The sequence below is a fragment of the Mustela lutreola genome, chromosome 14, assembly GCF_030435805.1.
Source record: "Mustela lutreola isolate mMusLut2 chromosome 14, mMusLut2.pri, whole genome shotgun sequence".
In the NCBI taxonomy this organism is placed as follows: domain Eukaryota; kingdom Metazoa; phylum Chordata; class Mammalia; order Carnivora; family Mustelidae; genus Mustela; species Mustela lutreola.
This window is the reverse complement of record NC_081303.1, coordinates 71,055,553-71,083,318: the sequence shown is the minus strand read 5'-3', so window position 1 is coordinate 71,083,318 and position 27,766 is coordinate 71,055,553. Positions and strand designations below refer to the sequence as shown.

The following is a 27,766-nucleotide window of genomic DNA, read 5'->3' as shown; positions in this document are numbered from 1 at the left end:
TGACAGAGTCAGGTGCCCCGAGCTGCCAGTCATGCTGGCTGCCACGTTGGCTTCGCCAGTTCAGCTGCTTCCTAACTAATTCAGCCGTAACCTGAGGCTACTGTCAGTGACTTTTCCCCACCAGTCCCCTCCAAACTCCAACCTACACCCCTGCCAAGCCTCTTTTCTGTAGGCCAAGTAGCTGCATTTCAGCCAACACCGCGTACTGGCAGGAGGACCGCCCATCTTGGGAGACAGCACACTCCATCAAACTAACGAGCAGGGCCTAGCTGGCCAAGCAGCATCTAGGACCTCCCGTCTCCACAGAGCCCCCTCCCCAGGACGCAGCTGTTCTGCTGCTTTTAACATGCAAATGCGGACCTGGGGTAGAGCAGGGTAGGGCAGGGCGCTCCCAAGGAAATCTTGACAGGCCTAGGAGTTCTGTGCGGAGCAGCAGTAAGCACCAAGCTGTTGCTCCATAAATGTCAATCATTCTTATTACCCTGAAGAAGCTTCTAAATGTTCCTCGGTTCCCCAACATTTCACTGGCTGATTAGAATTCTGAATGGGCTCTCCACTCCCAGAGACACTCCCAGGGTCACAGGCAGAAGGCTGCCCCGAAACACTTTTATCTATTAGCATCGGCAGAAAAGTGGACAGAACGGGCTGGCCAGCCTTGCTCTGCAGTTCTCTGGCACCTGTGGGTGACGGGCAACTCGCATCGCAGCCGACACCCCCACTCTCCGGGAGAGGGAGGCACGCTCCTCAAGCCTTTGCTCTCTCTTCCTCCTCCTCTCTGCTGCCTGTCACCAGGCCGCACTGGACTCCTTTACTGATTATCCTCTCCCTCGAAAGGAGAAAACAAGAGTGGCAGTAAAACAAAACTGAGGTCAGAGCGCCTGGGTGGCTCTGTCGTTAAGCATCTGCCTTTGGTTCAGGTCATGATCCAGGGTTCTGGGATGGAGCCCCACATCAGGCTCCCTGCTCAGCAGGAAGCCTGCTTCTCCCTCTCCAACTCCCCCTGCCTGTGTTCCCTCTCTCCCTGTGTCTCTCTCTGTGTTAAATAAATAAAATCTTTAAAACAAAACAAAGTGAAGGTATTTTAAATGCTATTAATTGTAAACAGATGGGGAAAAAGTACAAGGGGGTGGGTAGAGAGGGACACAGTCATAAAATTTGGTCAGAAATGGCTTCACGGTTTCATTTATAGGGAAGACTGATTTATGGGTGCCAAAGACATACAGGCTTCCTCTCCTCTCGCTAGGACCACACTTTAAAAAACCAACAGTGATTCGTATCAGCAACACTAACAACACCGCAGCAGCCGTAACAAGGCCAGGGCTAGCAAAACGGTTTCTCGCAGTCTGCTGACGGAGTCTGAAGGGTCATGAAAGCGTGCTAGTAAGGTGGGGACCCCAGGACAAGCCCTCTGTAGAGCAAGGGGAGGAAGCAGAGGGCAGGAGCTTCCGAGAAGGCGGTCTGTGAATTCTAACAGGGAAGACTCAACAGGGGTGGGAGTGATGGAAGAGGCAGACAGGGGTCTCAGCTGGATCCTGGGGTCCCTGGTGGGGTGTGGCGCTGGGAGCAGCCTCATCTCTTTGACATGCAAAAGGAAGCTGATCTGATCTGGATGTGGATGGGAGAGCACAAATCCCAGTCGCAGGCAGGATGAGACCGGCAAGATTGGAACCACATTCTTAAATAAATGAAACTACTGGGGTGAAAATCATATCAGCTGACAATAAACTAGGATAGCATGCTGTGCCGAAAGAGAAAATGGAGAGTTTCTAATAACCAAATTATAAAATATATATATCTAGCTGGAGTAATAAAATGGAGGAGGGACATGAATATTTCACACCATGGTCGTCTCTGATGCAACTGTCAGCGGCCCCTGCCAACAGCCATGAGTGATGTGGCCGCAGCCTGGGGACGGGACGTGAAAACCCTGAAGGGGCGGATGGTGCAGGAGAGGAGCACTCTGCGCAAGCCCGGCAGACACAGGGAGCACCTACCGTCGGGATTCTGGGAGTCCGCATCCTTGGGGATGGTGTACAGGTCGTAGGTACTGTTCTCTAAATTGCTGGCTCTCTGTAGAGGACAGAGAGAGGTCAAATCGTGAGTGACAGGCACCCAAGGCAGCAGTTTCTTCAGACAGAGAACACTGTGCGTACAACAGTCTAAAGCTATCCCTTCCTCACCCTTCAGCCAGAGGGCAAGGGAATGGGTCTACTCTAAAAATTCTCAGGCTCACTGCCCAAGAACTCAGAATTCACGGCACTGTATATTTTGTAATCTCCAAAGATGCAGGTAGTATTTGAAACGTAACAGGGATTGCTCTTTGCTCCAAAAATTAACGAACCAAACCAACATTCTGGCTGCTCTACCTGCATACACGTATCCCCTTTAACATCTGCTCAAAGGGAAAAAAAGGAAAAAAAAAAATCAAGAGGAAAGAGAGTAAAGACAACTGTCAGGGAAAAAATGTTCTTAGATACTGAACAAGGACCAGATTAGACACTCAAAGTCGTATGGGCAAAGACAGGTTTTCATTCTTTTTAACTTGGTGAAAAGGACACTAATACTAGAATGTCACTTCTTTCCCCCCCAAATTGTAAGGCAAGAAACACGGGGGCTACTGGCTGACCTTGAAGCAACTCCACTGACAGGAACCCTCCTTCAAGTCAGTGCCACAATTTTTACCAACACGGAGGAATCAGAGAATCCTCTCTCCACACAGGACACAGTGACCTGGGGCATTCATCTCGATGGTCCGTTCAGCTTAGAGATCATTATCCTTATGCAAAAGAAGTTCACAAACCCTAACATGATCACTGAAGCAGACCTGGTTTGAGCCTGTTTACTATGTTAGCTCCCTTAAAGGACCATTACAGAGCTTCTAAGGAGCCGCCGAAGGTTCCCTAAGGGCATCAGAAAGAGACCTATGGGAAACGGGAAGGTCCTAGGAGGCCTCCATGGGTTACGTACCGTACACAGTAGGACTGCATTTTCTGCTGGATTGTATGACATGTTGAACACCGGAAACTTGGAACCACTGGAGTTATACATGGAAAAAAGAGAAAATACGGAAGAAGAATCAGGACGGAAGAACGGAATTACTCCCACGCCTCCTACTTATCTAGTCTTTATACATGTACTCATCACTTTTATAATCCGGAATAAAAATCAATATTGCATCTACTCTCTTCCTTCCTTTAAGGCTTGGGGACATCCCTAAATCAGCTTTGACAGACAGTTTTAAAAAAGACAAACCCTAGTAGCCCAGCTATCCGAAGGAAGCTAGGGTTAGCACACACTGTAGTGAGCAGGACGGGGTCTTCTTGGGTACACATTCCTACACATAACTGCAGGGGACACCACAGAGTAACACGATGTGCTCTGTCTCTGGCTAATTTCTCCTGTCCCTTGGAGCATTCGCATAAACCCATCTTTTTACTGTGGTAACGCTGGAGGGCGGCTATCAAAGCCTCATGCCAGAGTTTACCACCATGAATGTTTCAGCATGCTGATGCAGCTGGCTTTCCAAGAGGACAGTTCTTTTTGCCAGACATCCCAGAGGTTATCGTGTCTTCAGAGCTAAGAGCTTCCAGAGCCATATATCCTACTTTAGAGATGTGTGCATTTTGCTGGAAAGCAAAGGAAAGTTACAGAAATGCCAAAGAGAGGCAAAAAGGCCTGTCACCAAGCTGGGCTGCTCTGCCCCAGGAGACTGTGGTTTGCAGGAGACCTGGCGGACTGTGGCCATTACGGTCTCCTCCGCTCAGGGTCACTAGCGTTCTCCTTAGGGAGACCCCCACTCTCCTCTTGGCACCTTCCTTGCCTGCCACGCTCTTGGGGTTTCAGCTGAGTAGGCTCCCCAACAGGGACTTGATCAGTGAGAGGCGCTGAGATCCAAAATGTTGTTGGGAGCAGAGTCCGGTGTGGGCATCACCTCCAGCGACAGAGAGGGCCTGGGGGAAGAACGGGTCGGACTTACCTCCGCAACTGCATCACGGCTACGTCTTTGGAGCTGTTGAAATCCAACTGACGCAAGAATCGGTCCTTGACGTAATGTAGCATATTGCCATGAACGGCATAGGCTGGCCGTTCCCGCTCCAGTTTAAACACAATCATGCCACCGTCATGGCCTGGGGCACAGGGAGAAGACGAAAGAATTAGCTGTAGGCAAGAAAGCAAGCTGGAAGAAGCAAAAGATACACAAGGATAAGGACTGCATGTGAGTGCTAAAAACCAAGATACCTAAATGCATCCTTTATTTGTCTAAACTGTCACAGTTCTTAGAATCTTTATTCAAATAAATTTCTGTGAAACCTTTCCTAATCCTCTGTATCACACCAGCACATGTGACAAACCCTCCTCTGTGTTCTCCCAACACTTTGTACAACGTTCCATTAGAGCGAAAATAAACACACGGAATTCCATCACTAAAGGCTTCAGCACAGCAAAGGAAATCATCAACAAGATGAGAAGGATGAAAGGGCAACCTATGGGATGGGAGAAAATATTTGTGAATCACACTATCTAATAAGGGGTTAATATCCAAAATATCTGAAGAACACAACCCAATATAAAAAAAGAAAACCACACACAAACAACCCAATTAAAAAATGGGCAGAGGACTTGAATAGACATTTCTAGAAGACACAGACACATAAAAAGATGCTCAACACCACTGATCATCAGGGAAATGCAAATCAAAACCATAATGAGGTATCAGCTCATTCCTTTCTGGGCAGCTAATACCAGAAAGACAAGAGATAGCCCGTGCTGGTGGGAATGTGGAGAAAAGAGAACCCCGTGCACTGCTGGCGGCACTGCAAATTGGTTGCAGCCACTATAAAAAAACAGTATGGAGACGCTTCAAAAACTTAAAAATACTAATACTGTTTGATCCAGCAATTCCACTAGTGGGTATCTATCTGAAGAAAATGGAAACACCAATTTGAAGAGATATATGCACCTCCACGTCCACTGCAACATTATCTCTAGTAGCTATGATACGGAAGCAACACACATATGCACTGATACATGGGGAAAGAAGACGTGTTACACACACACACACACACACACACACACACGCATACTACTAGGCCATAAAGAATGGAATCATGCCATTCAAAACAACATAAATGGACTTAAGAAGAATTATGCTAAGTGAAATAAGTCAGACAGAGAATGACAAAAACTCTAAGATTTCGCTCCAACAAACAAAACAAACAAAAATGACCACCATCACCACCACAATGGAAACAGACCACGGATACAGAGAACAAACTGGTAGCTCCCAGAGGCTGGAGGCAGTGGAGAGGGATCAAAATACGGAAAGGGAATGCAGAGTATAAATATCCAGTTACAAAACAAGTCAGTCATGGGGATGTATGGACAGTGTGAGAAAAACAGTCAACGACACCGTAACTTCGTGTGGTGACAGGCGGTAAGTAGACTGAATCCTGAGGATTATCTTGTAATACATAAAGATACCAAATCACTCCGATGTTCCCCTGAAACTAACAGGACATAGTATGTCCACTACGCTGAACCCCCAGCACTTAACACCCTGCACTGTAACTGTCTAAGTCCACGGCTCCCGACACCACCAGCTCCCTGAAGAGAGAAATTACAATCATTTCAATCCTTCCCCCGTCCCTAGCACACAGCAAGAACGTAAGAGGTTTTGCTGAACGGGGACGCTAATTCAAAAAGCCTTTTCAGTTGTTTTAAAAAATCTTTTGCTTTTTTTCCCTACTAGCATCAACCACCTCTCAGAGAAACCTCTGACCTTTGTCCTCCTGGTCAGCTCTCCACACATAAACCAGATCATTCACTTCCCTAACGGGCACCTTCCAATGGCTCTCCACCCATCCAGAGTAAAATCTGGACTCTGGGGCACCTGGGTGGCTCTGTCGTTAAGCGTCTGCCTTCAGCACAACTGATTTCAGAGTCCTGGGATCGAGCCCCATACTGGGCTCCCTGCTCAGTGGGAAGTCTGCTTCTCCCTCTCCTACTCCCCCTGCTTGTGTTTCCTCTCTTGCTGCCTCTCTGTCAAATACATAAATAAAAATCTTAAAAAAAAAAAAAAAATCGGGACTCTAACCCTGGCCTGCAAGGCAGAGCACAGCCGGACCTGCTCTTCCCTCCCACGACTCAGCCCCTCCTCGCTGTGCCCTCCCTGACCTCTGATGCCACTCACAGGTGCCCCGCAGCCCTCCCAGCACCATCAGGGCGTGTGTCACTCTCACTGTCCTCCACACCCAACAGGAAGCAGCAGTGCCCACGCGTCCCCCCCCACGCCCCTTCCTTTTGCTTTTCTTCAAAGCATCTTCCACGTGCTGTTTTATATACTTGTTTTACCGCCCCTCCGCTCCTCACTACAAGTAAGAGCTCCCCAGGGTCAGGGACACTGCACTCGCAGCAGCACCCAGACGACTGCCTGGCGCACAGCACACCATCTGCTACGCGGATGACAGAAACTCAGACTCTCAGCCTCTCAGCAACTCAGCTCCTCTGACTGGCAACCCTGAGTGTCCACCATTAGCTTCCTAACTGATCAAAGGGAAGGGGCTTTCTTGTCAAATGGATCTGGGTGGAGAACCAACCCCAAACAAACAGTTCTCCAGCAAGGTAAGGGGGAGCAAAGGCGAGAAGCTTCAACTGCACAGCTCTGAGAACCCGAGCTCTCCCCACCACCCTGCCTCGCGTCAACCGGCGAGAAAGCTGAGAGAGGTTCACTCTCATGTCTTAACGACGTGCAACTTAAACAAGAGAAAAAGAGAAGGAATGGCCCTTACCTGCCGCAAAGAGGTTCAGATTGGGGTGGGCAGCTAGGACCCAGAAACGATCATGGTCCCTACGGAAGGTCTGAACCCCAGTCCTAGGAAAGCAGAGGATACACAAAGGAAAATATTAATTTCCGAGTAATCTTCAGCTTATTACATACAAGAGCACTGAGCACCGAGTGTAAGCCAGCACACGGATTAAAGATTAGATCGGGGACAGCAAGTTGCACATACTAAGTAAGGGGAGTCTTGATAAATTCTACCAAAAGAAAGAGGAAACCTCACTGACCCTAATATTTTGGTATTTCAACTTCCCCTTATTCATCATGATTACCTTCAATTCCACATTTCTTTCTCTAACTACTGAGGAACATGCTTAAATTTGGAGGAGAAAAAGAATGCATGTGGAAGTTGTATTTGACAGGAGATCTGTAAATACGGGCTGATCTCTAGGCCCCTTGAAAACATCGGGTCAGACTTGTCCATGTGCTGAAGATGGGAGAGATGCACAGAGGCAGTCCGATCTGCCTTTTAGGAGAAAGAATGACAGGCAGGAGGGGCTTTCCCCTGGCTTGGGTCACACGTCATCACATCCCCCGTACCGCTTGGACATATCCCAGACTCGGATGCTCTTGTCCTCCGAATTGCTGAGGATCAGCTCTTGGCGAGGATGGAAGACGGCACAAGACACGTTGTTGTAATGACCGCGGCAGGTGTCAACCTCCCACGCCTTTGACTCTGAAGGACCAGAGAGAATTAGATCATCGCAACTCTCTGCAAGTTCAGGACTTAGAATTATAGCATCTCTGACCAAATGCTAGGAGCTACTCCAAAATGCTACACAAGTAACTTCTCTCTGACAGGGCAATTTTTCCATTTAAGCCTCTGAATCTCAGTATGTTTCTTCTTCCAATCAGACCCAACCACCAATGACAGCACCTCTTCTCTTCTCCGTCATTATCTTCTTACCCTGTTTTATCACTAGCTCTTATGGTAGAATAAATGCAGGCTCTATAGCTTTTAGTCACCACTGTATCTCCAGAGCCTCGAACAATGATTAGCACAAAGCAGGTACTCAATAAATATTTTTTGAATGTTTACTCTTAACTATGTTCAGAATCCTCAAAATCATGGGGCACCTAGGTGGCTCAGTTGTTAAGCATCTGCCTTCGGCTCAGGTCATGATCCCAGGATCCTGCAATCGAGTCCCGCATTGGGCTCCCTGCTCAATGGGGAGCCTGCTTCTCCCTCTCCCACTCGCCCCGCTTGTGTTCCCTCTCTCGCTGTGTCTATCTCTGTCAAATAGATAAATAGAATCTAAAAAAAAAAAAAAAAAAGGAATCCTCAAAATTAGGATACCTCAAGACAGGAAAAAAAAAGAATGGGACAATTTCTATGCTCCTAGGGTTAGCGTTAAGAACCCAAGGTAGGAAAATGGGTCACTAAGTCCAGAAGACTTGGCTCCTTCACCTTGTTGTCCAGCAGCCAGCTCTTCAGACCCAGTGACACTGTCCCTGGTCTACTCACCGTTCATGCGCCAGATCTTCACTTGTCGGTCGTCTGCCCCAGAGACAATAAGGGGCATGGTGGGGTGGAAGGCAGCCCAGTTTACGCCACGATCATGACCCTGTGGAAAAAAAGAAGTGGTTCTTCTACGGCAGCTTTGTAACCATCACTGAAAGCAAACTAAAGCACCACCAGGTGGTTATCAAAAACATCTCTGATTTTTACTCTTCCAGAGAAGAGTCAAGGGATTATGGTAGTCTAACGTGAGAGTTAGTACCAACCCACCCAAAATTATACCCAAGTTCTCATGGCAATTCCCAAATCTTTCTACCCCCAAAGTCAGCATCACTTGCATTTGGGATACATTGCCTTGTTCTGTTACCTATTTATATGTTATTTCCCCAACTAATTATTAGCCTCACAAGAATAAAAACCAATTTTATAACTGGAAGAAATGTGGTCAGAAAACTCTCGGGTGAGTCCCAATACTCTTAGGAAACCCACAAGGCCAAAACTTCTTACCCTGTTTTATCACTAGCTCTCATGGTAGAATAAATGCAGGCTCTATAATGTTAATAATGTTAAGACATTATTTGCCTTTTTCACTTTCACCCTCTCCTGAGGATGTTTTCCAGAGGCTACGTGACATGACGTCATTGCTTTGATGGCTAACGGAATGTGTGCTTATGTACTTTATGTTTTAAAAAGTTCTTACTTTTAATTACAGATATGGTAAAAACTGAAAGATATAAACCACATTAACATGAACTCTTTGGGGTCCTCAGTAAGTCTCAAGGGTATACAGAGATTCTCAGACCACAAAGCTTGAGAACTGCTCATTTTCAGACATCTTGTACTTAGTTGTACTCAGTACTGCAACAGGACAACAGATAAGGTAGTCTCCGATTAGCAGCGTTTTAGAGAGACTTCATGCTGTGGCGTAAATCCCCTGGGTTTTAGAATCTGATCCAAGTTCAAATCCTAGTTCTTCCATTTACTAGACACATGTGAATTTTGGTAAACTGCCCAATTTCTCTAAGTCTCAATTTTTTTCATCTGTAAAATGGAAGTTACCGCTATCTGCCTCAGAGGATAGCTGTGAGGATTAAATTAGATATTTTTACAAACCTAGTTTCTTTCTCTAATGCTCTTCTGTTTCCTCACCACGCACACAACTTACTCACCCAGGGCTGGTCCTTAATAACTCTGATCACATCAGAACCCCCACCCCACTCCCTACTCTCACAAGAGGCATGCGAACGGACTCTGCTCAGAGATGCGACAGAGCCGACACCAGCTCTCTCCCTCCCTCCCCCCTGGGCTTAGGAGGTGACGTGACTCTCCCTCAGATGCCACAGAGGCTTCGCCTCTCCCGGCTTCCAGACTTTCTGTCTCCAGAGCCTCCACACAATGCCCAGCACTTCACAGGCGCTGCACAGATCTCTCCCCCAGGAGGGAACGAGCGAGCGGCGTCCTGTCCCTGCTCCCCCGACGAGAGCCCCGATGAGCCTCGAAGATCAGTACCTCCAGCACGTGTTTGACCACCGCGTCGGTCGTTCCGAACAGATCGACCCCGGTTATTCCTCGCACGTCGGACTCCACTGCACCAGGGGACAAGTTTTTTTTCCTTAGACCTTTGAAGGGAGGAGGAGTGGGATGGAAGACACAAAATCCTGTTACCAAAGAGAGCCCAGTAACAGCGGCACGGGAAGGTGCAGGGAGAGACTAACGTTAGCGACAAAGAAAGGAAAAAGAAATCGGGAGAGACTGAAGTCGGTCAAGAGCTCCTATCTACCTCTCTAAAAACGCTCACGATGCTGACGTACTGTGATGAGCCTCTCTTTCCCTCCCTGAACGCTTCTCAGCCCTGCTACTGGGATCTCCTCCCCGAGGACGAGGACAGCAATCCAGACTCCTGACCCGGCACGCTTCGCCCCAAGAGCTGTCTCCCTGAGATCATTCCCAGTCTTGTTCTTGAACTGTGGCCTGAAGCGGTAAACCTCCCATTTCCACTTTCAACTTTATGGCAACTATAGTAACTTTTCTTCCATCATCCCAAAAACCCTGGAAGAAAAGCCATTTGGGGAATCCACAGCTCCGTGCTTCTCAAGTGGGAAGCTGCTCGGCCACTCCACGGGACAGATCCAGAGCGCTAAGGAAACGAGGCCTATTGAACACCGACCAGCTGTTTGGTGGCAGAGAGGAAACACATACAACTCTGCGGAAAGTGTACTCTTCTATGTGACTCTTGCGCAGGGACAAAAATCATTTCAACTGTCATGTCCTTATGCACAACAGAACTTCATAATGTACTCGCAACAAGAAGACGGCTGGACCAATGTGATTTCTTTCCTTTAGATCATGACTAATAAAATCTAGTTAGGCCCAAAATAAATTTTATAAATAAATAAATGAATAAATAAAAACTGTCAGTCCTTTTAAGCTCTTAATTTAAAAGGCTGGTTACAGATCTGAATGTGTACTTTGCCAACAAATCTTCTGGAGGCTAGTTTCGCTGGGAGGAAAGTCCCATAATTTGAAAACAACAGAAAAAGGACACCAGGGTAAGAACAGTCTTATTCACACAGGACCCAAACTCAGGGCTCAACTACACCTATCTTTAAAGACTATCTGTGGTACACAACGAAAGCTACGCTTGTTAGCATACTTTACAACTACTTTACATTTAAAAAGCACTTTGTGATTTTTCAAAGCACTCAATTTTACATTTTACACTTGATTACAGATGTTCTATAATTTGATCCGATAACAACCTTAGAGACAGGCAACCAGGTATAATTATACTTTAATAAGAAAACAGAACTGGGACTAAAATTCTATCTTTTGAAGTATTTGTGGGGGAAAGCGGAAATTCAAACTACTGGCACTTGTAAAATAAAAAAACAAGTATCCACAATTGGGGGAAAAATAAAATCTATCACTGAAAATAAAACTTAAGTCACCTTAAGTCTAAAAGTTGGCCTCTGTAGGAAAATATAAAATTTAACTTTAATGATTACATTTATCTTTGTTTTAAAATTACAATATTAATATAAGCTCTTCTCTTCCAGTGGCATGTAGACATCAGCACTGGGGAAACAGTGCTAAGAGGGCCCAATGGCATCAATCATCTCGTCCCCTGTCCAAGATGAGCACTTAGTCAACAGTAAGAGAAATAAAACGGATGCTGTAACAAAAATGCACTCTCCAAAACCTCCATTTAAGTACATCATCAAAGGGATGTCTCTTCTCACTTACTTCACTTGTCTCTTTAATGGGATCTGTCAACTTCTTCTAATGGGTCTGGTGTATGAAAGAGAGTCAAAGGAAGACACAGAGACAGCTGTGAGGAACTTCACCTCCAATAAACTTCAACAAACACATTAAAAGGAAAAGCCTTATGACAGAACTCAAGCCTCTGCTGCACTTGCTGTCATGATTCAGGAAAGGGGGCAGAGCAAAACCACATAGATGAATAGTGACAGGCAGTGAAAAAGATACTTAGAGAAGAAATATTTGAGCATTTGAAAAGCCACTCACTACGACTGAACGACAGATGGAAAATTTCTACAGCAGCTACTCAAATCCAGAGGGAAGGGAGTTCACTCTCAGACTGGACCAGGCTGACGTACGCTTCCCAATGGGGGCCAGGGGAAGTAGTAGAAAGAGAAGAATAAGGACAGGAATTGGCAGCAAATTAATACTTTTTTAGTTGTCATTTCAAAGATAAAGCCTGAATTACATGGGCTTGACATGCAAAGGTGTAAGCACATTAAGATAATTTAACTGTCAGTTTACTTGGAAGATCAAGCTAAAAAAACAACCTATCTTCTATATCTAGATTGTAAATATATTCTCTTTTAAACATACTTTTCCAGGCTAACAGAAAAGATTCGGGTTAAGTAAGCCCCAAGGGGCTCAATTCTCACAGCACAGATAACCAGACAGGTTTTTCTTTAAAGATCTCTGTTTTCTTACTGTATATTAAGCTCAGGTAGACATTCCAAACAATTAGGATTTTCCGCAGTCCTTTAAATGTGAGGGTATTCATTCTCAAACTAAGAATGCACTTTTCCTCTCCCAGAGTTACTACCTCTGGTCCCTAAAAGACCTGAAAGCTAATTCCTCTTCCTGTGTTCAGACTTATTCGAACCCAGGCAAAAATAACTTGGCTAAAAAGAGTGTGCTGATCTCCAGAAAAGGAAAGAATAAATGTAAAAGTCAAACTCAAAGCCCCTTTAGGTTAAAGACCAAAGCAACTCCTTTCACTCTCGTTAAGGGGTTACTGGAAGTCCAGAGAGTTTTAAGTGGAGAAAAACACTTAGAAACGGGAAAGAGAGCATTCACATTAGTAAAGCAAGTCAGCACAAGGTCCTCAGTATCACATATGCTGAACAAGGCCAGCAATCGCAGCTGTTAGACGGTGACCCATGCCCTGCACACATTCAAGAGCAAGTAGAAACCCCAAGCAGGGTCAAACTCTCTTCTCGGTTTTAATTCTGACGTAAAAATGACCTTCAACCTACAAACGTGAAGAAAAGGATTCCTTGCTTTGGGCATTTCAGGTTATCAGTGAGACTCCATCACCCAAACTGGCCCAATCACCATACCAGGCCACCGGCACCTGCTGTGCCAGCGTGGGGGCGCGGCCAGCACTCGCAGAGTGGGGTGGAGAGGCCCCTCTCCGAAGTCCTAAGGGCCAAAGCATCCCTTAAGCACGTAACAAATTAACTTCTTTATGATCTACAACAGCATTAGCTGTAGACCATTCTCATGAGAAGTGAGAAAACAGTCACTCCAAGGATCAGAGTGGCACTCGGTCCTGTCACAGAGCTCTGGCTGGGAGACGCTCTTCTCAGTACGGGAGGCTCCCCAGCAGAAACCAGGTGAGCCAGCTGCAAGCCCTGAGGCTCCTGCACCCAGAGACAGAGAGGGCGCTTTGAATGTGTGCACAGTGAAAACCACGGAAAGCCACAGCTGGGTTACTGAGAGAGTCAGTAAGGAGCCCCCGGCATGAGCGGTGAGGAGAGAGCACAGGCTTCATGCTGCCTGTGCTAACGCCTCTCGGCAAGGCTGGTCACATCTGGGTGTACTTTAAAAGGCCTCATCAGTCTGACGAAAAACTGCAATGGCAAAAGCCCCAGTGGAGAAGAGTGCAACTTGCCCATCTCCCATACACTCTTGCTGATGCCACTGCCCTCTAATCCTGACCCTCTGAGAAGCGCAGACGGTTCTAGAAATTCTAAGACGAGAGTCATCACAATGGTTTGCCATGACACAGGACTCAGACGGCCATTCCCAAGTTCAAGATAATATGTAACGTACACTGAGTTTCTGTCAAAAACTCTTCTCATGGCTGGGAAGGGGAGGGGGCTAGAGGGATGGGTAGGAGGGTCTGTGTCACCTAAATTAGTTTCCAGCTCTTCAGATCTCTGCCACGCCAAAATACGTACACATGAGAAAGTTGAAAAGTTTAAAAAAAAAAAAAAAAGACCCAAAGGTTCTGCTCTGCCTCTGCCCTCATCCTCCCCCAGCTGTTTCCATGCTGCACGGACCTTACCCCGCTGCTCCGGCAGCATTCCGAGCGCTGCTCCCAGAAATCCAGCTCTCTGACTTGCTGTTCCTAAGTGGCTCGTACAATGGGCAAGCACTGCGGTGCTCCAGCCCGCCATGTCACCAGCAAGCTGAGAAAAACTATGACCTGGGCCACACAATTCAGACGGGTGACACGTTTGCCACAAAAAAGAACCAGGCCAAGGACCCCTGAGTCCTCCCTTTCATAGAAGGAAACAAGTGTTTTGCACTCTAGCCACTGACTTCCACAGAACCCCAATCTCTAGGAATTCTGAAGAGCAACAAGTAGAGAGACAATTCAGCAGGTGAGAAGCAGACTTTACTGGGCAGGGAACCACAGCAGCCGGTGTTCCTTTTCCACGGTCCAGCCATCCATGAAGCACTTCCAGCCAGCAGCCTGCTGGCCGACCGGCCTGCCCGCCTCACAGGGGCCGTCCTTCCCGCACGTTTACGGGCTCGGCTTAGCAACTTCTCACGTCTCCCCTACACAGCGCCAAACAGTAAATCCTTACGCCCAAATCAAGATAAACTGTGAAAGGAGGGATTATCCCAACTCTCCAAAATCTATAATTCTATTTTCATTTCTGGTCACTTTAACTTCTAGAAGTCTGCCCACTGAGAGGTTTCCTGGACATAAAAATCCCACCCTCCCCTGGGCTCCCTACATTAGAAGAAATGGAGGGATTTTTCTATTTCTAAGTGAGGCCATAAGATTCCAGAATCTTGCTTCCCTGCGTTAATCTATCCCCAAAATTCATTTTGGTGGAAGATGGTATCTCTTGTTTTATTTCACTGGAAGGCATGACTCTCCGACATTCCCAGGTACACAGATTCTCTAATACAGCAGCATCTAGATTTTAACTACAAACTCTTCCACCTACCAAGTAAAACTCCCTTCAGGTTAAATATACTTTCCAGAGTAGCCACTTTCCTCAACAATCCGCTAATGCAAAGAACCATCAAAAGCAGACTTCATACCCTCATAAGCAGAGACGCTATTACGTGAGAACAGAATATTCTAACTTCTCCTGTTCTAGGCCAACTACCGTCACTATTTTAAAAGCAATTGCAGTTTTGCGCCAGACATGATGAGGCTGTCCCCTGAACTTGGGCAGCTCACCAGAAATATCCCAAACACGCACAGTCTGGTCCAGGCTGGCTGACACAACCAGGTCTTCTGAGGGGTGAAACTGAGCACACATTACATAATGGTTGTGTCCTGTTAACACACTGCAAGAAGAAAAAAGAAAGACAACACCAAATTAGAGGCAGGACTCAACAGACTCCTACACACTAAATACCACTCTCCACACTAACAGATAACCGTCCCAAGTATTCTTTTTGGAGGCAAAGGCAAGTCACCCTAACAATTTTGAACTAGTAACAGTAAGCAAGGTCAGCTCTCTTAACAATAGTCCCCTTCTTTCCTCTGATGCTTCAGCATTTAAGTGTTACTAATTGCAGGAGACGTACACTGCACTGCTCTCCTCTCCTATTAAACATGTTCATATATCGGGGCGCCTGGAGGGCTCAGTCGTTAAGCATCTGCCTTCGGCTCAGGTCATAATCCCAGCGCCCTGGGATCAGGCCCCACATCAGGGGCCCTGCTTGGCGGGAGGCCTGCTTTCCTTCTCCTAGTCCCCCTGCTTGTGTTCCCTCTTAAACTGTCTCTCTCTCTGTCAAATAAATTAAATCTTAAAAAAAAAAAAAAAAAAAGTTCATATGTCAAAATAAATGGAGTCATAGTAATTTATACTGGAAACTACCAGTTTGATTTTGGTGGGATAATCACTCTTAAATAGCATCATTTTCAATGGTCCTTACAGCTTCACGGAAAGCTCAAGACCTGAACACAAGGCAGGATGATGGTCTAGACCTTAACTCAGGTTTCATGGGAACAGAACTGAAAACTAGCTGAAAATTCTGTTCTAAAAGTCTAGTGATGCCCTCCCTTCCCTGGCAAGAAGTGATTAGAAAATCCAGACTGTTACATTACTAACAAGACTGCCTCTATATTTATCATCTGTAAAAGCATCTTACAAATAAATGAGTAATTAGTCAGTGGGCAGGGCCCACCAGGGAAGGGAAAGGATTGCTGTGAAGGGAAGCTCATTATGCAAACACGAGGCAGAACGAAGCCTCTCTCTCGGCTGTATCTCCTGCTTTACCAGACACAGGTTCTAGACTGCCAGTTCCACACTCGGATGGTCTGGTCATCTGAGGCGCTCAGAATCCAGGGATATTCCTGAAAAACAATCCAGACAAGGGTTTCAACACTAAACAAATGTGTTTTTTTCGGGCTCTGTAGCCATCCCTCTCTTTGGAGGAAACCCCCCATTGCCGGGCATCTCAGCTGTACTAGCAAAGGGACCACAGCTTCTTTCTCCTCCCCACCATTCTACCAGCTTTTCCCACAGCGGCACTTTCCCCTGGAGATTTCAGAATGAAGCCAGACAAAGGCATAAAGGATTATGAGAGGCGAAGAATATGTATCGTTCTTACTTTTACGTATCTGTGTGTGCTTACATGTATTTCTACTTATACACAGTTAGTCCTGTCAATTAAGATCCTATGAAAGGATCTTCTCTCTTTCACGCTAGGATTAGAACACTGTTTCACGGTCTGACTCCTGTCACACCATCCAGTCTCAAAAAATTCCCATCTCAGGAACCAAAGCACAAAATAACATGGAAAAACAACTGAGTTCTCTTAGAGTCTGTAAGTTTATTGAGAAAAGGTATTTCTTATTCACAGTAGTAATGTTCAGTGCTTAGCACAGAACTTAGTAAGTACAAGGCACACATCTACTTATCCAGCCAAAAAAATACAAGAAACTTTTTCTGAACTTTCCAACTGGATGGCAACTTGTTCTGGACAGATCTTCAGCACGTCCCTTACCCCAAGGACAAAACAATCTGCTTCACAGATCATTTCATCGAGTGGTTATCATTCTCAAATGTCTTCCTTTTTTTTAATTGATCACATATATTTCTATTAATTACGTGACATCACTGAAAACCAGATTTTTCCATCCCTAAAATGGGGTTATTATTGACATTTCTGAGTTGAATGAGTCTTTGAAGGGGACCATTCTGTACATGGAAGGATGTCTAGCAGCGTACCTGGATTCCATACACCAGATATGGGCAGCCTTTGTGCCCTAAGCCATGACAACAAAAATGTGTCCAGACACTACCATGTCCTCTAGTGGGCAAAATCCCCCGCGGTGGAGAACCATGGAAGAGGTATCCAAAACCATTCAGGCCACTCAGTCAGTGTTCCATTCACACTGGCCGCCTCCTCCTCTCATCATTCTAGACTTAAAATAAAAGCAAATGCCACAGGGTCTTAACACTGCACATGATTTCCTCAAAGTACCAGTAGTGCTGGAGGTAAAAATTTGGGATGAAAGGACTCAGAGAATGGCCTTAATAAAATGTATTTCCTTCATTTTGTTCTGTGCGTTGAGAACAGAAAGAAACAGAAAGCACTCTTGGCTTCATTTCTCATAAAGTGAAGCAGGCCCTCCAGGACTGAGTGTCAGCAGGACGGCCTCAGCACCAGCCACGAGCTCACAGCAAGGCCTGCGCCGTCTGAGAATTTTCTTTTTCCTCACGGTAAGTGCACTCTTTGATCGCCATCCTCTATTTCACCTAGCCTCCTCTCTGGTAACCATCATCTTGTTCTCTCTAGTTAGGAATCTGTTTCTTGATCTGTCTTTGTTTCTCCTTCACTCATTTGTTCTATTTCTTAAATTCCACATGAAGGAGATCATTTACTATTTGTCTTTCTTACTTATTCTGCTTTGTATTATATTCTAACTCCATCCGTGTCCCTGTAAACGTCAAGACTTTATTCCTGTTTGACACTGAACATTCCACACCCCTCTTTATCCACTCATCTACCAACAGACACGTAAGATGCTTCCACAGCTTGGCTACTGTAATTCATGTGGCAATAAACATGGGGTACGTGTATCCATCTGAATTAGTGTTTCTGTATTTGGAGGGTAAACACCCAGTAGAGTGACTACTGGATCATAGGGTAGCTGTAGTTTTATTTTTCTTTTTTTTGCAGAATCTCCATCATATTATTTTTCCAGAGCGGCTGCACCAGTTTGCATTCCCACCAACAGTGCATTAGAGTTCCGCTTTCTCCATCCTCACCAACACTTGTGGTTCCTTGTGTTGTTGATTTTGGCCATTCTGGTAGGTGGAAGGTGATAGCTCACTGCAGCTCGGCTTTGTATCTCCTTGATGCTGAGTGACGCTGAGCATCTTATCAGGTGTCTGCTGGCCATCTGTGTATCTTTTTTTTTTTTTTTTTTTTTTAAAGATTTTATTTATTTATTTGACAGACAGAGATCACAAGTAGGCAGAGAGGCAGGCAGAGAGAGAGAGAGAGAGGGAAGCAGGCTTCCTGCGGAGCAGAGAGCCCGATGCGGGGCTCAATCCCAGGACCCTGACTGAGATCATGACCCGAGCCGAAGGCAGCAGCCCAAACCACTGAGCCACCCAGGCGCCCCCCATCTGTGTATCTTTGGAAAAATGTCTGCTCACGTCTTCTGCCCATTTTTTAATTGGATTATCTGGTTTCGGATGTTAAGTTTGTTGTTGCTCTTGTTTTTAAAGTAGGCTCCACCATCAGCATGGAGTCCAACACTGGGCCTGAACTCACATCCTTGAGATCAAGACCTGAGCTGAGATCAAGCGTCAGATGCTCAACTGACTGAGCCACCAGGGACTCCTGGGTATTAAGTTTTTTAAGTTCTTTATATATTTTGGATACTAAACCTTTATCAGATGTCATTTACCAATATCTTCTCCCATTCCACAGGTTGCCTTTTAGTTTTGATTACTGTTCCCTTCACTATACAAAAGCCTTTCATTTTGATGTAATCCCAAGTTTATTTTTGCTTTTATTTCCCTTGCCTCAGACCTTATCTTAAAAAATGTTGCTACGGCTCAGGGTGCCAAGTCTCTGCCTTCAGCTCAGGTCATGGTTTCAGAGTCCTGGGATCAAGCCCCACATGGGGCTCTGCTCAGCAGGGAGCCTGCTTTCCCCTCTCTCTCTGCCTGCCTCTCTGCCTACTTGTGATCTTTCTGTGTCAAATACATGAGTAAAATCTTTTTTAAAAAAAAAGTTGCTAGGGCCAATGTCAAAGAAATTACAGCCTGTGCTCTCTTCAAGCACTTTTTTTTTTTTTTTTTTTAAAGTAAGCTCCATGCCCAGCATGAGATCAAGACCTAAGCTCAGATCAAGATTCAGCTGTTTAACCCACTGAGCCATGCCAACACTCCTCTGGGACTTTTATGGTTTCAGGTCTCATATTTAGGTCTTTAATCCATTTTGAGTTTACTTTTGTGTATGGTGAAAAAAATAGTCTAGTTTTTCCAACACCATTTCTTGAAAAATCTGTCCCATTGTATATTCATTCTTCATTTGTCCAAGATTAATTGACCATATAATTTAGGGTTTACTTCTGAGCTCTCTATTCTGTTCCAAAGATCTGTGTGTCTCTTTTTATGCCAGAACCAGACTGTTTTAATTACCACTGCTCTGTAATATAACTTAAAGTCTGAAATTGTGATACCTCCAGTTTTTTTCAAGACTGCTTTGGCTAATCGTTTCTCAGCCTTTTGGCTAAGATCAAGTGAAGGCTGCTTTGGCTATGCAGGGGTCTTCTGTGGTTCCATACAAATCTGAGGATTGTTTGTTCTACTTCTATGAAAAATGGTGTTGGTATTTTGACAGGAATTTCATTAAATCTGTAGATTGCTTTGGTGAATACAGACATTTTAACAGTATTTGTTCTTCCAAACTATGAGCATAGAATATCTTTCCATTTCTTTGTTCATCTCCAATTTCTTCCATCAGTGTTTTATAGTTTTCAGACTACAGGTCTTCCACCTTTTTGGTTAATCATTCTCACATGTTTTTGTTACAATTTTTGTAATCGTTCTAAATTTTTTAAATTTTACAAAAAGAAATAAACTATACTTAACCAAGAAGCTCTTGCTTATTTCTTTATATTCTAACTGAATTCAAGAGACTTAATCAAGAAGCAGTAGAAATTAAATCTAATAGCATAGAATTATAGAAAGATCCAGACAGGTTGAGACTGGATAAAAGGCTGAGTCTCTAATCTACATTTAACTCCGTCTTCTAGGATACCTGACAGATCAAAGAGTAGAAAGCCTAGTTAAAGTAACAGCCTCTACTGCACCTTAAAATCCTAGGATTGAAACGTTTGATTGTTCATGCTTCAAACTGATTAGCTCACCAAAACGGCATCTAACCTCGATCTCCCTCCAGACACACCTACTTAAAAACACCCCACATGGAATTAGTGAGCAAACTTTTGTTCGCTAGCTCAGCAAACCTGAAATCAAATCTCTGCTTTTCCCAATAGAGAATCAATGCCTTCCTTATAGAGCCCACTGAATCCAATTCAATTCAATTCAATTCAATTCAATTCAATTCAATATAACCCTAAGTGTTTCCTTTCCCAGAAGGAAACAAAAGATCAACAACAAAGCAGAAAGGTCAACACCACACAGATTCCAGAAGAGCCACTCCAAGAACTCCAATAATTCTGGTATCAAAGCATGGGTTCTTGAGATGCAAGTAGAAGATTCCACAGAGAAAGCGAAGAATGCTCTGCAACTAGAGGTACCATGGCTACTTACGTGATGGAAAAATGTGGTGCGAATGTAGTCCAAATGCCCAAGCAATGTGAAGAGACAGCGCCGAAGCTTGTAATTCCACACCTGCAAGGAGAAACGCAACTAAGCAATAGGACACAAGGGTCCTGAGCCTCCAAGAGCTTCAGGTTTCTCAACAAGTACATTTTGTTTATATTTTTTGGCATTTCTAAATAAGTAGGAACCCTGATAGAAGTCTTGTTTAAGACTTGTTTAAGGCTGGGGCACCTGGCTGGCTCAGTGGGTTAAGTCTCTGCCCTCGGCTCAGGTCATGATCCCAGGGTCCTGGGATCGAGCCCTGCATCGGGCTCTCTGCTCAGCAGGGAGTCTGCTTCCCTTCCTCTCTCTCTGACTGCCTCTCTGCCTGCTTGTGATCTCTGTGTGTCAAATAAATAAATAAAATCTTAAAAAAAAAAAAAGACTTGTTTAAGGTTGGAGGCAAAGAGATCAAAGATGAAAACATACGTCTGCTAAATATATGGAGAGGGGAAAAAAAGGCAAGGCTAGGGACAATTATGGATAGGTTTTTCCTTTCTTTGGGGAGAAACCATCCCTATTTAATAATATGAGACAAGGGGTGCCTGGGTGGCTCAGTGGGTTAAGCCTCTGCCTTCGGCTCAGGTCATGATCTCAGGGTCCTGGGATTGAGCCCCACATCGGGCTCTCTGCTCAGCGGGGAGCCTGCTTCCTCCTCTTTCTCTGCCTGCCTCTCTGCCTACTTGTGATCTCTGTCTGTCAAATAAATAAATTAAAAAAACAAAACAAAAACAAAAACATGAGACAAGAGGTCTGCACAGGCTTAACTCTTCTTTCCACTTCATAATTGCGTTCTTAGCTTGAACACTGACCCCCTAGTGTGTTACTTACTACCTTAAATCAGGATAAAAAAGCGGGACAGATACTATGACTCAAAAGGAAACAATAAGGGGCACCTGGGTGACTCAGTGGGTTAAAGCCTCTGCCTTCAGCTCAGGTCATGATCTCAGGGTCCTGGGATCAAGCCCCACATCGGGCTCTCTGCTCGGCGGGAAGCCTGCTTCCCCCTCTCTCTCTGCCTGTCTCTGCCTGCTTGTGATCTCTCTCTCTGTCAAATAAACAAATAAAATCTTGGGAAAAAAAAAAATAAGGAAACAATAATATAACACACGGTATCATCTTCTCTTAGACTGCTAACTTGGTGGCAAAGGATGCCCATACATTCACAGCCTGTACTGGGCAAACAGACTTTAATTCATTGCTATGGAAAATACTACATTGCCCAGTTGGGATGGACTAAGCAGACAAACATCACATTCAGATATAAAGTTGAGCTAACTACTAAAGTACCACGTATCAATGAAAGTAACTAAGGAAGACACTAAACCAGGACCAGAAATGTAAGCACATACTCCCATCCAGAAAACCTCCCAAAAAAGTACAAAATTATGAGGTCAGTGGCTTCTTAAAAGCATTTTAACATTTAAAAAAATTCTTTTTAAGATTTTTATTTATTCATTTGACAGAGAGAGAATGAGATCACAAGCAGGCAGAGAGAGGGGGAAGCAGGCTCCCTGCTGAACAGAGAGCCCAATGCAGGGCTTGATCCCAGGACCCCAGAATCACAACCTGAGCCGAAGGCAGAGGCTTTCACCCACTGAACCACCCAGGCACCCCAATATTTAAAATTTTTTTTACAATCTACCCCAAGCCAACTACTTACTATTCCTTTTTTACTTAAAAAAATTTTGATTTTCATTTGTGAATTACAAAAGGTAGTACCATTTCCCGTAACAAATTCAAACAAACTGAAAGTATGATCGTCCAAACAAGAAGGCAAGCTCTCTGAAGGCGGGGTCCTTGTCCACCATGCTCAACACTATCCCCCAGCACCTAACACAGTGGCCACCACTTCGGAGGAGCTTAACAGGTGTGTGTAGAAATGAGAAAAGGTGAACAAAAAGAAACATCAAAGTAAAACGTGAACGTATCCCAATACTTTCACTGTCACCTGCTCAATTATCTATAAATAAAATACAGGTACACAATGAAGTTTGAGTGTCACACAAAAATTAGATCATAAATACTATTCTTTAACTTTTTCCTCCTTACAGAGTTCAGTGTTTTAAACGACATTTCCAGCTTCAAACTATCTTGACTCCCTTACAGTCCTCTATCGAACTCCAGAACTGTGTATCCTTAAAGATCTACAGGGTTTTTAGACTTTGGCTATCTGTGCCTTCCTGTGGTAACACTGCACACCCCGCCAGCTAGCTAATTCCTTTATTTAAAGGCTTTACTGGAATATAATTCAAATCCCCCAAAATTTACACCCTAAAAAATATAGAATTTAATGTTTTCAGTACATTCAAAGCTGTGCAACCATCACCACCACCAATTTTAGAACACTGCCCCCCAAAATTATACTCAATCGCTGTGACTCTCCATTTCCTTCCAACCCCTCTAACCTCAGACAACCGTCTACTGTTTGTCTTTACTGATTTGCCTATCTGGACATTTCATATAAATGGAAAATAAATCTTTTTAAAAAATAATGATGTGGGGAAAAAATCCTTTTTCTTACAAGTCACGCAGTCTTTCCTTTCTTAAACAGATTATAAGGAATCCAAGTTAACCATTCTTGATAGTCAATGGCCATCAATATAAATAACAAATACTTCACTAAAAATATTAAAAGAAAGTGATATCCCGAGGAGCTTCTGAGATCTATCAAGTGGTTTGAGCTTCTCTGTACCAGCAAATAGTGTGAAATCTAAAAACAGAAAGAACTGTCCTTCCTATAATTCTAAGGCCTCTTTTATCTGTGGGCAGTCAGCATGTGTCACGCCTGTCACCTAAGTTATGCTGTGTAATCTAGAACATAATTTTCTGAGCTAGCTTCTGAAAAAATTATCTTTTTTATGAAGTAAAATTCACTGGTTTGATTTGATACACATGTTTAATGCAAACTTGTGGAAGTAAAAGAAATTTTTGATTTTTTTTTTTTTTACAGGTTCAAAGACTCTGCCTCTAGATTTGCCTTTATCAGTCAAGCTTCTTCAAAGAGTTGCCTATATTCTGCTGCCTCACTTTCTCTTAAGGGGCCACCAGCATCACTAACATCTCCCTCCTCCAGCAATCCAAAGGTTACGTGGTCCTGGTTTATCCCGACCACTTTTCTCCTTTAAATTCTTCTCTCCTCCCTTGGCATCCAATAAGCTTCCGCTTCTTCCCCATGGTTCACCTCCAAGCTCTCAAATCATTCTTTCCTACATGAACTCTACTTCCTCTAGCTCTTCAATGACAGCTTCTCATTCAACATAATCCCAGACACCTTTGGTGGTAGACACCTTCTACCACCTCTGCTCCGGCTCCCTCCTTCATGAGGCCAACACCCAAATACGAGTCCAGCGCAGACGCATCTCCACAGACTGCCCTTAGCTACCTCAGGCTCATCAGTGTCAAGACGGTACTCATTACCCATCTGCCACGGACTGAATGTCCGTGTCCGCCCCACAGTCACAGGCTGGAATCCTAATGCCTGATGTGAACGGATTAGGAGGCAGGGCCTTTGAAGAGGCTGGAGGCCTCCTCCACCGATCAGTGTCCCGATCAGACAGACTCTGCAGAGATCCCTCACCCCTCCGCCACGTCAAGACACACAGCGGGAAGGCAGCCATCTGCAGCCAAGAAGAGGAACCTCACCAGAAGCTGACGGTGCTGGTCCCCTAATCTCTCACTTGTAGCCTCCGGAACTATGAGAAGTTTCTGTTGCTATAAGCCACGCAGGGTGTGGAGCAGCCCCCTCAACAGGCCAAGACACCATCCTCCGCCGGCACTCCAGGAAACTGAACCTCCTCATTTCTTCCTTTCCCCGTGAACGGTACACCGCTCCCCCAACGCAGTGACCTAGGCTAGAAGCCTGCAATAAACGCCATCTCGTTTGTCCCCTTACCGTCCCTCCGGCAGACTCCCTGATGCCCTTCCTTAAGCTCTCAATTCCATCTCTGTCTCCGCTGTGAAACACCACCGCCTGAGGTCAGGCTCTGCCCATCTACCACTCGGGCTTATAGGACGGTCCCCTAACTGGCATCGCTGCATCCAGCTTGCCTGCTTCCTCCAAACCATCCTGTATACCACCATCCACGTATTCTTTAAAAAAAAAAAAAAAAAAAAGTGAATCTGATGTCACTTGTCTATTTAAACCCCCGTAATGGCTCCCAAAACTTCTGAGACACCCAAACTTCTGAATACTGCAAATAAGCACTCCATGATCTGGCCCCTCTTGTCTTCTGGCCCTTCTCACACCTTTTCTCCAGGGTTTATTCACACAAACTCATTACCTATCTCAGATGTATCCAGCTGTGTCATGCTTTTCTATCTTTGGCCTGGACTGTCCTTCCCGATTTCACTTTGGTTACCTCTCCACTGTATCATTCAGCAAGCTGTACATGCTCTTATTTTGGATGTATATGTAACTCCTCCATTAGAACATTTCTTATTTTATTAGAATATTTTTCCATTTCTTATTTATTTTTGAATTCCCCCCAAAATAAAACAGTGTCTGGTACAAGACAAGAGTTCAATGAATGTCTCCTGGATCAGTGTCCCTGATAACATCAGAAGCCTGAGCTCTGTGTGAATGTGATGTCCTGTTTTGGGTCCCTTCCATAACTGCTCAAACCCAAATCTTATCCTTTACTCCCAATCATAACAGACCCTTTGTACCTTAATCTTATAGTCATCTCCTCCAGAAACAAACAGTGGCTGCTGCTTGTGGAAGTCAATGCCTCGTACTGGACCTGAGGAAGAAAGCAGGCAATGTAGGTTAGAGAGAACTGTACTTCCTAATCAACAAGGTGATTCTTTATTATTATTATTTTTTTTTTTTTATTTGACACACAGAGATCACAAGTACGCAGAGAGACAGGGGAAAGCAGGCTACCCACCGAGCAGAGGGCCGGATGCAGGGCTCGATCCCAGGACCCTGAGATCATCACCTGAGCCAAAGGCAGAGGCTTTAACTCACTGAGCCACCCAGGTGCCCCTCCAAGGTGATTCTTATTCAGGATGCAGTCCTTTCATATTCTCTAAACCTAAACAAAGCTTAAACTACCCCAGAAGTCAATAAATACTAAGATCTCTTCAATTTCCTCCTAGAAACTGTTATCTTACCATCATGTTCATCAAACTTGTCGATAAGGGTACACATCCGATAGTCCCATAACTGGATGACTCCATTGTGTAAACTGGTCAGGATCCAAGGTCTTTTGGGGTGAAAACTGAGCCCTAGGATGAAAAAACAAACAAACGGGATGATCCAATTAGCTAAGCATAGGCCACAATAGCACCCCATCAATTCGGATAGGAAAAACAAAGAGCTAAGCTGACCCTAAGCTCATACACTCACTCACTGACCGCCAGACATGAATATTATGCTGTTCGGTGCTGGATTTTGTTACATTCCTTTAAATACTGCTAGATTTTGTTTTAGGATGTTGTGAGGTTACTTGTTTGGAAGTCTGCTTTTAGCTTTGTTAGCGTGAGCACACAACAGCCGTTAGTCTCGATCTAATTTGGCACCACGGTGAAGGCGATGCCGCCTGAGGCCCCCAGGTGATGCCCCACAGCATGAGGCCTTCAATTCTGACAAGCAGGAACACAAAACTACTCCCAGCTCTGAGTGAGTGCAGGGATTAGTTGGCCTTCTTTCTAGATGCTCTTTCCCAGGCTCTGGGTCATTTTCTCACAGGCTAATGTAGATGAGGACTCAGACAAAGGGCGGACAGCATCCCCAGCAGGACTCCGGTGTTCCCTTTGTAGCTCCCTCCTTGGTATTTTTGTCCAGCAAATCCTAGCTGTCTTCAGTGAGCCACAGGGCTCTTTCCCCTTCCCTCTACCACAGCCTGGAAAGGCTCCAGGTGCTGAGCTCAACCAGCCACAGGACTCTCAAGAATCACTCTCCTGCACTGCCTGTCACACACACGGTGTTCAGTTGTACAGCTGTTTGAAGGTGGAAGGTCTTTTTTCACTCTACGATGACTGGAAATGGAAGCCCACAGAAGTAACGACTGCTAACTGTCTGGAGTATATCCTTTCAGACCATATCATTTTATGAAAAGGAAATAAGTTACACAAACTTCTTTTCTCTATTAGTTATATACCACGGATCTCATTAAGTATATATAAATATACGAACTCATTCTTTTTAACAACAGCAAAATACAAATGTACCACATTTTTAAATTATTCTAGTGATAAGCACTGAAGATTTTTCCCCTAATTTTCATCTACCAGAAACGGAGCTTAAAGAAAATATTTCTAAACATTATCTAGTCTATTTGCATTATTGCCATTTTAGGCTAAAGACCTGGAAGAGGATTGCTCAGGAATACGGTATGTGCGTTTAACATTTTCACAGATACTATCTGACTGCAGAAAGACTAGGAGCATATAGTCTGATCAAGTTTCTGAAGACACCAATTTTGCACACATTGCCCAACATGAATGTTATTGGTTATTTGTTGTTTTGTTTGTTTTACTAACCTAAAGTTTTAAAAAAAGGTATTTAACTTTTTAAAAAGATTTTTTAAGGGACGCCTGGGTGGTTCAGTGGGTTAAGCAGCTGCCTTCGGCTCAGGTCATGATCCCAGCGTCCTGGGATCAAGTCCCACATCGGGCTCCTTGCTCTGCAGGGAGCCTGCTTCTCCCTCTGCCTCTGCCTGCCATTCTGTCTGCCTGTGCTCGCTCTCTCCACCCCCCTCTGATAAATAAATAAAATCTTTAAAAAAAAAAAATAAAAAAAATAAAAAGATTTTTAAAAAAATTTGTCAAAGAGGGAGAGAGCGCGTGCGCACGCGCAAGGGGAGGGAGAAGCAGGCTCCCCACGGAGCGAGGAGCAGGATGTAGGACTCCATCCCAGGACCCTGGGATCCTGACTCAAGCAAAAGTCAGAGCTTAACCAACTGAGCCACCTTTTCTTTTCTTTTTTTAATATTTCTTTCATTATTAGTGAGTAGGAGAATATTTTCATTTACCTACTGAACACTTACATTTCTTCTAAGTTGTCTATTTTCCCATTAAAAATTTTTTTTTTCTGGGATACCTAGGTGGCTCAGTCTGTTAAATGGCTGCCTTTGGCTCGGGTCATGATCCCAGGGTCCCGTGATGGAGTCCCACATCGGGCTCCTTGCTCTGTGGGGAGCCTGCTTCTCTCTGCCTCCTCTGCCT

At 44.7% G+C, this 27,766-nt stretch overlaps 1 protein-coding gene across 1 annotated transcript in view; it reads right to left on the bottom strand.

Annotated features, from left to right (window-relative positions):
* COPA (COPI coat complex subunit alpha) overlaps nucleotides 1-27,766 on the bottom strand; it is a 45,192-nt gene that overhangs the window by 15,757 nt on the left and 1,669 nt on the right. Inside the window, exons 2-13 of the mRNA XM_059145481.1 lie at nucleotides 25,712-25,825; nucleotides 25,265-25,338; nucleotides 20,546-20,626; nucleotides 16,025-16,101; nucleotides 14,977-15,086; nucleotides 9,807-9,916; nucleotides 8,304-8,403; nucleotides 7,379-7,514; nucleotides 6,789-6,871; nucleotides 3,977-4,127; nucleotides 2,968-3,034; nucleotides 1,995-2,070 (exon numbers count right to left, since the gene is read on the bottom strand). Of these exons, the coding sequence (XP_059001464.1) occupies nucleotides 1,995-2,070; nucleotides 2,968-3,034; nucleotides 3,977-4,127; nucleotides 6,789-6,871; nucleotides 7,379-7,514; nucleotides 8,304-8,403; nucleotides 9,807-9,916; nucleotides 14,977-15,086; nucleotides 16,025-16,101; nucleotides 20,546-20,626; nucleotides 25,265-25,338; nucleotides 25,712-25,825 (1,179 nt within the window). The remainder of the gene's footprint in view (nucleotides 1-1,994; nucleotides 2,071-2,967; nucleotides 3,035-3,976; nucleotides 4,128-6,788; nucleotides 6,872-7,378; nucleotides 7,515-8,303; nucleotides 8,404-9,806; nucleotides 9,917-14,976; nucleotides 15,087-16,024; nucleotides 16,102-20,545; nucleotides 20,627-25,264; nucleotides 25,339-25,711; nucleotides 25,826-27,766) is intronic.